At 58.3% G+C, this 10547-nt stretch overlaps 1 protein-coding gene across 1 annotated transcript; it reads left to right on the top strand.

Annotated features, from left to right (window-relative positions):
• Positions 1-9503: 9503 nt before the first annotated feature.
• Positions 9504-10547, top strand: FUT2 (fucosyltransferase 2). The gene has a single exon (XM_062177569.1). It carries the CDS (start codon positions 9504-9506, stop codon positions 10545-10547), a length of 1044 nt encoding a protein of 347 aa, XP_062033553.1.

Genomic DNA, 10547 nt, shown 5'->3' with positions numbered 1-10547 from the left:
AAAAGCCAGGGCTGCGCCAAGCTAAAACCAGGAGCCAGGAACTCCATCCCACGGAGGTGGCAGGGGCCCAGGTACTTGAGCCATCATGGCTGTGTCCCAGGCATGTGAGCAGGAAGCTGCATGGGAAGTGGACTAGCCAGGACTGGAAGCAGGGGTGCTTGGAGATGGCAGTGTCTCGTAACCGCTGCGCCCCAAGTGCCGCCCCAAGGAGGGTGGAGGACTTAGGGCAGCAGCACTCTGGGGGTGCCGTCCCCGTGGGGCCTTCTGGGACTCTGAGAGGCTACTAAAGCACTGTGGGGACCAGGGACCGGGGATGGCAGGAGCCACATCAGAACTGGCCCACACTCCTGTGACTTTTGACCATCGTGCAGATACCAGAGAGGTGAAAATCCACGGCCGTGCCGGGAGCCCAGAATCCGCTCTGTGCACTGCACGCCGTTCCCTGGGTTTCTTTTTCTCCAGGGCACTAAGCCCTCTGTCCGGCGCACCGCTGCACCTCGGGACGTGCTGCCTGCCTGCTCACAGCTGCAATTCGTGGGTAACTGTATCCACCTGTTTTCTAGAAACTGGTGGTTTGAGTGCAAGCCTTGATCTGATTTGGGTTGTTTCTATTTGTGTGTATGTGTGTGTAAGATTTATTTATTTTTTATTTGAAAGTCAGAGTTACACAGAGAGGGGAGAGGCAGAGAGAGAGAGAGAAGGAGAGGGAGAGGGAGAGGGAGAGAGAACAAAGTCTTCCATCTGCTGGTTCAATCCCCAGATGGCCGCAACGGCTGGAGCTGCGCCGATCCGAAGCCAGGAGCCAGGAGCTTCTTCCAGGTCTCCCACGTGGGTGCAGAGGCCCAAGGACTTGGGCCATCTTCTGCTTTCCCAGGCCATAGCAGAGAACTGGATTGGAAGTGGCTGGGTCTTGAACCAGAGCCCATATAGGATGCCTGCACTTCAGGCCAGGGTGTTAACCAGCTGCGCCACAGTGCCGACCCCATGTGTGTTTTTTTTAAAGTTTTATTTTTTATTTATTTGAAAGGCATAGTTAGAGAAAAAGGAGGAGAGACACATAGAGAGAGGTCTTCCATCCTCTGGTTCACTCCCCAGATGGCCGCAAAGGCTGGGGCTGGGCTTCTTCCAGGTCTTCCACATGGGCACAGGGGCCCCCAAGGACTTGATCCATCCTCCACTGCTTTCCCAGGCCATAGCAGGGAGCTGGATCAGAAGTGGAGCAGCCTGGACTCAAACCGGCGCCCCATGGGACGCCGGGATCGCGGACAGAGGCTTACCCTGCTATGCCACAGCGCTGCCCCTCTGTTTGTTGTTTTTAAGGGGGATACGCAGCTGGTCAGTGGAATTCCTGCTGCTTCCCTCGGGGCCCAGGGTGCGTGGCTGTGACACTGCCGTCTCCTCCCCAGTGACCTTCCGCGTCCTCTTGTGTCTGACTGGCAGCCTGAGATACCACACGTGCATGCAGAGTGCTGATTTCCTGAGCATTTTCTCAAAATAAGGGAAACTGAGAGCTGCCATTGCCTGGTGCTCTCTGCGACCCGGCCTGCCTGGCTCCCGACCCTGACTTCCACCGCCCTCAGCTGTGCGGCCTCGGCCACTTCCTCGGCTCTCTCTGCTTGGGGTTCCTTCCGTACAGCAGGGCTACCGAGAGTGTCTCCCCCACCCCACCCCCATGAAATTACTGCCAAGAGGGAATGGGGGTCTGGCACAGGGACCCCACAGGGTCCCCAGATAAATGCATTTAGGACCCTGCGGTGTGCCTGTGCCCAGAATCAGGAAGAGCCCGGCCCTGCTCGACTCTGCCCCTTCCAGGCTGCCTTCCTGGCCTGCATCCCAGCAGGCACAAGGGAAAGAGGAGGGGCCCAAACTCACCTGGCCTCTGCCCAGCCCCACCGGCTCTAGGAAACCGGGGACATCCTGGGCGGGGTTTTGGAGCCACGGCTGCAGGAGGGCTCGGGCAGCTTTGGCCCCCGGTGAAGAGCCCGGGAGGGAGCAGTGAGCCAGTCTGCCACTGACCAAGTCCCCGCTTCCTGCGACCACAACCAGGTGAGAGCAGAGGGGTGGGGGCCTCTCCTGTCACCCCTGCGGCTCACACACCGGGCAGAGTGCTGGAAGGGGCTGAACCCAATCGCTGGGGCAGTGGACACCCCCAGCAGCCAGGACCCACCTTTCAGCCCCAGGCCAGCTGACCTCCCCGGCCCTGCAGGTCTCTGGGTCTGTCACTGCAGTCCCCACAAGTGTCCCCACCCCACCCTGGCACTGGCTCCTTCTCTCCCTGCTATCACTGGTTTCCCGGCACTGAAAGGCTGGGGTTAAAGGGCTGGGAGGAACCGGGTTTTCCTGCTCCCAAATTGGGGGCTGCTCCCCCACGACCTGAGCGCAGGACCCAGGCTGGAGTCCTCACCTCCCCACTGGCCAGAGCCCAGGGAGTCCTCCCCTCCTCCCCCTATCCTGGATCCCCAGGAGACCTGATTATTGTATGGAACCTGCCCAGGCACAGGAGCTGGGGGAGGAGGGAGCTTTCAGGAGGGGACAGCCGGCCAGGGCCAGGGCGGAGCCCCGGACAACCTGGAGGACAACCTGGAGCTGCGGCAGCACCTGGCCGGGCCTGGGATTCCGTCCCCAGGCGCTGTGAGCTGGGGAGGGACTGGCTCTCAGTGTAGGGGTGGAGAGGGCTGGGACCAGAGGGGAGAGAAGGAGGCAGAGAGGCTGGGATTTCCTGCAGGTGCCGGGCCCCTTCCTGAGGAGCAGGAGGTGGGGCTTCTCCCTGGAAGCTGGGGGCCCCTGTGGGTCTGGCTTCCTCACGCACCCCCTCCAGGGAAGACCCTCGCCTGCCCTCTCTGCCCTCCCTCCCCGCTGCCACGCTGGATGCTGCTGGGGGAACCAAGGGCAGAAGTGGAGCTGGGTTTCCCTGCCGCCGTGCCCTGGGCTCCTCCCACCTACTGAGCAGCACAGCCCTGGTTCCAGCCCTGGCTGTGGCCTTGGCCAGGATGTCCCTGCTGGTAGGAGCCCAGCTGCCTCTCCAGTCTCCTCTTGCCCCTGCCTGCTCCCTACTCCGCCCTGACCTGGCCCCCACACTCCACAAACCCAGGCATCCAGCGCCTCCGTTGCAACGTGGCCCTGCGCCTGTCTCTGTCCTGTTTGATGTCAAATGGGTGTTGCTGAAGCCCACTGACTGACTGCCGTCGGTGGGGCGGGGTGTGGTGGGGGCGAGGGGACCTGGCTCAAGGCAAACGGGAATGTGGGTGCGGGGCGTCCGAGTCTGGGGGTCAGCGTGGCACACACAGCCCTGGAGGGAGGCGGGGTCTCCGTCTCTGCTTCCTGGGTGGGACACTGAAACTCAGAGAGGAAAGACCCAGGTCCCTGGGCGGGACACTGAGACCCCAAAACCCAGGTCCAGGGTCTCACAGCCAATGCAAGGCCACTGGTCATGGCCCATGGGACCTCTCTCCAAGCCTTAGCCTCATAGTGTGGGGGCCTCTCCTCCATCTTCCCCAGGTAAGGAGGCAGAGAGACGTTATTCTAGAACATTCTGCCCCTCTGTGTACCCAAGCCAAACCGGCCTTTTTGTCTGTTTGCTGCAAACAAATTTTAAGGGGACACAAAGTTCCCTGCCCAGGGGCCCTGTGATAAGAGATGGGTTGACAGGGCCTGTCTGCCTCTGTTGACTTTTGTCCTACCCAGAAACACTCACAAGGGGAAACAAGAAGTGAAGGGCGGGCTGATACTGGCAGGGACCCAGCTCCAGAGGGAGACAAAAATTAAGCAGGCCCTGGGCCAGCGTTGTGTTATAGCCGCCTATATGGATGCCGGTTCGAGTCCCGGCTGTTCCACTTCCAATCCAGCTCCCTGCTAAGACACCTGGGAAAGCAGCGTAAGACGACCCAAGTGCTTGAGTCCCAGCACCCATGAGGGCCTGGCCAGTGCAGCCATTTGGGGAGATGGAAGATCTCCCTATCTCTGTAACTCAGCCTTTCAAATAAATAAATAAATCTTTAAAAAAAAATGAAGCAGACCAGGCTCTGAACAGAGGTGGGGTCTCACAGAGAGGGGTCTTCCTGTTGCCGGTGGGCAAGAGAGAAACACATTGGCTTCAAGGAGATGTTTGTGAGACAAAGGTGACAGAGACCAGAGGTGTCCGAGAGAGATAATTGGAAATGGGACAGCATGGACAGAGTAGGGGCTACAGAGGGGGCCTGGCGGGCTCTGCCTGTCTTCCTGGCCCTGTGTCTCTCTCTTCTCTCGTCTTTCTATCCCTCTCTGTTTCTCTCACTCTGTCCTTTTCCTCATTCCTCTCTGCTTCTCTTTTTTCCTCTCTTTTTCCATTTCCATTCTCATCCTTTCCTTTCTTTCTTTCTTTTTTTTTAAAGATTTACTATTTAGTTGACAGGCAGAGTTACAGAGACAGGGGGGGAGAGAGAGAGAGAGAGAGAGAGAGAGAGAGAGAGAGAGAGAGAGAGGTCTTCATCCGCTGGTTCACTCCCCAAATGGCTGCAACAGCCAGGGCTGGGCCATGCCAAAGTCAGGAAGCAGGAGCTTCATCCGGGTCTCCCTGTGGGTGCAGGGACTCGAGGACTTGGGCCATCTTCTGCTGCTTTCCCAGGCCACAGCAGAGAGCTGGAACGGAAGTGGAGCAGCCAGACAGGAACCGGCACTCAAATGGAATGCTGGTGTCATAGGCTGCGGCTTAACTTGCTGTGCCATCAGGCCGGCCCCATCTACTCATGGCTTTTTCTACTTCATCTTGGACCTGGTTTGCTAATGCAGACCCTGGGCGGCAGTGACATGGCTCGGGTAATTGCCACCTCCGTGGGAGACCTCAATTGAGTTCCCCCCGGCTCCTGGCTCTGGCCCCATCCTGGCCCACTGCAGACATCTGGGGCCTGGACCTGCAGGTAAAGCTCTCTCTCTGACTGCCTCTCAAATAAATAAACATCTTAAAAAGTGCTACCTCGGGGACGGTGCCATGGCTCACTTGGCTAATCTTCTGCCTGCGGCACCAGCATCCCCTATGGACGCCAGGTTCTAGTCCCGGTTGCTCCTCTTCCAGTCCAGCTCTCTGCTGTGGCCCGGGAAGGCAGTGGAGGATGGCCCAGGTGCTTGGGCCCTGCACCCGCATGGGAGACCAGGAGGAAGCACCTGGCTCCTGGCTTCGGATCAGCACAGCACCGCCCGTAGTGGCCATTTTGGGGTGAACCAATGGAAGGAAGACCTTTCTCTCTGTCTCTCTCTCTCTCTCACTGTCTAACTCTGTCAAATTAAAAAAAAAAAAAAAGTGCTACCTCATTACAATCTGCCCCTTGATTTCCCATCTCACGATTTCTGTCCCATACAGCAAGGTTCAAAAAAAAAATTTTTTTTTGACAGGCAGTTAGATAGTGAGAGAGACAGAGAGAAAGGTCTTCCTTCCATTGGTTCACCCCCTAAATGGCCACTACGGCCAGCGCTGCGCTGATCCGATGCCAGGAGCCAGGTGCTTCCTCCTGGTCTCCCATGTGGGTGCAGGGCCCAAGCACTTGGGCCATCCTCCACTGCACTCCCGGGCCACAGCAGAGAGCTGGACTGGAAGAAGAGCAACCAGGAGAGAATCTGGCATCCCGACCGGGACTAGAACCCGGGGTGCCGGAGCCGCAGGCGGAGGATTAGCCTAGTGAGCTGCAGCACCAGCCAAAAAATTCTTTTTAATTTAAAAAACCCAAACATCAGTCCTGGCAGGTGGACTCACAGACCTGTCCCTGCACTCCTGGGGGGGAGGGGGACTCCTTGGAGTTAGCGCCGCCTGCTTTACCTGTACCTGATTGGGAGGGGCTGCCTGTGGCAGCCTGGGTCACCTGGGATTCCTCCCAGCTCTGTGATCTGTGGTCCAGACGCCTGCCTCAACCCCCGTAAGAAACGTGGAGATCACCAGGGCTTGACCCAGAGCCTACACCCAGCAGCAGCGCCCCGCCGTGTAGGCTGCCGCAGCTCACTGTGTGTCTGTGCCCGGCTCGACTCACTGCTCAGAGAGGCAGTAACCCGCCCCGCGTCCCACAGCTGATGAGACTGGGAGCGTGGCAGCCACGGTGTGACGTGTCCTCAGAGTGACGCACGGAATGCGTTCCGTGCTGGCCTGGTGCGTGTAGATTCGCTTAAAAAAATATTGATTAGAAAGGCCAGGGACACGGAGAGACAGGTCTTCCATCTGCTGATTCCCTCCCCATGTGGCCACAATGGCCGGGGCGGAAGCTAGGAGCCAGGAACTCCATCCGGGTCTGCTACATGGGTGGCAGGGCCCCAAATACTCGGGCCATCATCTGCTGCCTTCCCAGATGTGTTATTAGCAAGGAACTGGATGGGAAGCGAACAAGCCGGAACTTGAACTGGCACCCATGTGGGATTCCAGCGTGGCAGGCGGCGGCTCTAGCCTGCTGTGCCACACACCAGCCCTGGATTCACTTTCACAGCAATGAGGAAGGAGTCTGATTTAGAATTTGTGGACAAAAAGTCTCTGACAACACTGAGGGACCCAGAACACGAGCTGAACTAAGGGTGAACCCAGCCTCCCAGCTGCTCTCGGTCAAGTCAAAGAGGGCGAGAGCCGTGCTGGGCTCAACCCCCAGCAATGGCTCAGAGCCAGTGGCCCAGACCAGGCCCCTTCCTATGACTCCCGAAAGATCCCCACGGGCCCTGAGGCTTCTGGGAAGTGGGGCCCTTGTGAGGTCCTGTGCCAACCTTATGAAGCATAATAAGCCTAATGGGCCACACCTGCCTGCCTCTGGCAGCTTCGCAGGTTCAGCCAGGTCACATCCGCTTGATTTAGCGCTAATGTTCTCCTGTGGCCGTCTGCGTGCTTACCCTGCCCAGGACCCACGCCTTGGACCAAGCCATCCAGGAACCTTTTGTCTCTACATGACCTTTGAGCAAAGCCTCCAGGATTTGGCACAGTTAAAACCTCCTGCTCCAGAGGGAGAGGCTAGGACAGAACGGCTGGGGTCCTCAGCCTCACCTGTTGGGGGTAGGGGGGACGGCTGGCGAGACCTGGGGAGAGCCCTGCGCCTCGGAGGTGCTGGTATTCTCCCCCTGCCCAGCACCCAGAGCCTGACGTCGCGGTCGGTGGCCACATCTGGGTCATGACTGTGGTGACACGGCCCAGCTGTGCGTCCAGAGCAGCAAAGATCACCAATCCCTTTTGGATGCAGCCCTCAGCGATGAAGAAGCCTTAGCCTCATAAGGAGGGGTGGGGCGGGGAGTCCCCGGCAACAGCTGAACTACTTGGGTCTGAAAACCGCCGGTCCAAGTTCTCTGTCCACACTGCCCGCCACCTCCAGCGATGCCCCAGTGAGTCCCGGTGTTCCTGAGGGGCTGCTCTGTGCGTCCATCCCACTCCTGGAACTCATTTCTATTGTAACCGTAGTTGAAAACAACAGGTTGTTTAGGCACTCAAATATTAGGTGATTTTCTGGGACTTCAGGAACCTTCCGGCTACCAAGGGTTACCAGCTCCCCACACCTCAGCAGCTCCAACCCCTGCTCGGTCTCTCCACATCACCTGCCAGCTACCTTCCGGGTCTTTAGTTAAAAATGCTCAGGAGAGAGAATCGTATTGGCCCTATTCAGCGTTCCCATGTATGACCAGTGTACAGGCTGGTGGTCAATGAACAGGGGCCACCATGGGGCCAGGTTTCAAAGTCAAGTTCAATCAGCTGTGGCCGGGGTGGGGGGCTAGGTAGGTTGAGTGGCTGAGCCCCGAATAGGCAGGGAACTTTCCCCTGCAGGGGGACGGAGGCAGAGCACACACAAGATGGACGTCCCTAGACACTGGGGCCAGTAATCACAGCTTCCCCATGTACGGATGTCCACGTAGGCAGACTCAGACCACAAACACCCACATCAGACACACAGTGTGCACACATGCAAGGTCTGTGCCCATGTGTGCCCACACACGCTGAGTTCGCAACCACCTACCTGCTGTGCAAATGTGCAGATAGACACACTGGTTTTTTTTTTGTTTTTTTTTTTTAGATCTATTTTATGTCTATTTTATATATTTGAAAGGCAGAGTTACAGGGAGAGAAGGAGGGAGATACACACACACACTCACACACACACATACACACACAAAGATTTCCCATCCACTGGTTAATTCCCCAGATAGCCACAACAGCCAGGGCTGAGCCAGGCCAAAGCCAGGAGCCTGGAACTCCATCTGGGTCTCCCATGTGGGTGGCAGGGCCCAAGGACCTGGGCCATCTTCTGCTGCTTTCCCAGGTGCATTAGCAGGGAGCTGGATAGGAAGTGGAGCAGCCGGGACTTGAAGCAGCACTCATATGGGTGCTGGTGTAGTGGGTGGCAGCTTCACCCACTGCTCATTTGTATGCACACCATGTCACACATCATTGATGAGGGCACTTAACAAAGCTCATTGAAAATACATTTTAAAGGTAAGTTTGGGGCCGGTGTTGTGGCAGAGCAGGACAAGATGCTGTTTCGGGGGCCGGCGCTGTGGCGCAGGTTAATCCTCCACCTGCGGTGCCGGCATCTGGCTGCTGGCCCCAACCCCCGGCTGCTCCTCTTCTGATCCGGCTCTCTGCTGTGGCCTGGGAAAGCAGTGGAAGATGACCCAAGCGCTTGGGCCCCTGCAACCACATTGGGGGACCAGAAAGAAGCTCGTGGCTCCTGGCTTCGGATCAGTGCAGCTCTGGCCATTGCGGCCATTTGGGGAGTGAACCAGCGGATGGAAGACCCTTCCCTCTTCTCTTCCTCTCACTGTCTACAACTCTACCACTGTCTACAGAGAGGTCTATAACCTCTCACTGTCTATACCTCTCATATAAATAAAACATTAAAAAAAAGATTCAGTTTTGGATGCCTGATTCCCATATCGGAGTGCCTGGTATTGAGTCCTGCCTCTGCTTCCAATCCAGCTTCCCGCCTATGTGCCTGGGAGGCGCAGGTGAGGGTGAAGCACTTGGGTCTCCCGTGTGGGAGATGCAGAGTGAGTGTCAGGCTCCTGGCTTTGGCCTGGTGCAGCCCAGCGCCTGCAGGCATTTGAGGGGTGAACCAGCAGATGGGAGATATCTCTCTCTCTCTCTCCCTCTCTCTCTCCCTGTGTTCCTCTGCCTTTCAAATAAATAGACATTTAAAAAAGAGAGAGATAAGTTTCTCTTAATGCAATCTGGAAATCAACGCATTGCTTTCTTATACTATGCATCATCCACGAACTTTTTGCATACCCTCAAGTGCATGGACATCAACATTTCTGCAGAAAACTGTCCTGATCTTTGAATCCCATTTCCCCACAAAGGACCCTCGCGGGTACCCACGGCGTAGGTCCCCGTAGGCATACTCACCTCGCCCAGACACACACGGTGTACACACCGCATATGCACCCTCTAGAGGCAAGCCTGGGCAAGTGGTCACACACACAAGTGAGCCCACACACACGCCCTCATGGCGACCGCGCACACCGCACACGCCGGTTCCCGCGAGCTAACTAACGTCCCTGCTGTGCCTCCCCTGACAGCCATGAGCACCGCCCAGGTCCCCTTCGCCTTCCCCATGGTCCACGTCATCCTCTTCGTCTTCACGGCCTCCACCATCTTCCACCTCCAGCAGCGCCTGGTGAGGATTCAACCCACGTGGGAGGAGCTGCTGCCAGCACTCACGCCGGCCGTGACCTTCAGGCCCGTGAGCCAGAGGACCCCGAGCCGGCCACTCGGGGGCATGTGGACCATCAACGCCATAGGTCGCCTGGGGAACCAGATGGGCGAGTACGCCACGCTGTACGCCCTGGCCAAGGAGAACGGGCGGCCCGCCTACATCCCGGCCCAGATGCACAGCACACTGGCCCCCATCTTCCGCATCAGCCTCCCGGTGCTGCACAGCAGCACGGCCAACAGGGTCCCCTGGCAGAACTACCACCTCAACGACTGGATGGAGGAGCGCTACCGCCACATCCCCGCGCCCTACGTGCGCCTCACGGGCTACCCCTGCTCCTGGACCTTCTACCACCACCTGCGCCCCGAGATCCTGCGGGAGTTCACGCTGCACGACCACGTGCGGGAAGAGGCCCAGGCCTTCCTGCGGGGGCTGCAGGTGAACGGCAGCCGACCGAGCACCTTCGTGGGGGTGCACGTGCGCCGGGGCGACTATGTGCGCGTCATGCCTCAGGTGTGGAAGGGCGTGGTGGCCGACCGCGGCTACCTGGAGCAGGCGCTGGGCTGGTTCCGGGCCCGCTACCGCTCCCCGGTGTTCGTGGTCACCAGCAACGGCATGGCCTGGTGCCGGGAGAACATGGACGCCTCCCGCGGGGACGTGGTGTTCGCGGGCAATGGTCTCGAGGGCTCGCCGGCCAAGGACTTTGCGCTGCTCACGCAGTGTAACCACACCATCATGACCATCGGCACCTTCGGGATCTGGGCCGCCTACCTGGCCGGCGGGGACACCATCTACCTGGCCAACTACACCCTGCCCGATTCGCCCTTCCTCAAAATCTTCAAGCCCGAGGCCGCCTTCCTGCCAGAGTGGGTGGGGATTAATGCTGACCTGTCCCCATTGCTCAAGCACTGA

The sequence above is a fragment of the Lepus europaeus genome, chromosome 19 (assembly GCF_033115175.1).
Source record: "Lepus europaeus isolate LE1 chromosome 19, mLepTim1.pri, whole genome shotgun sequence".
Classification (NCBI taxonomy): domain Eukaryota; kingdom Metazoa; phylum Chordata; class Mammalia; order Lagomorpha; family Leporidae; genus Lepus; species Lepus europaeus.
The sequence above is the reverse complement of the archived record's forward strand: the minus strand, read 5'-3'. Positions and strand labels throughout refer to the sequence as shown.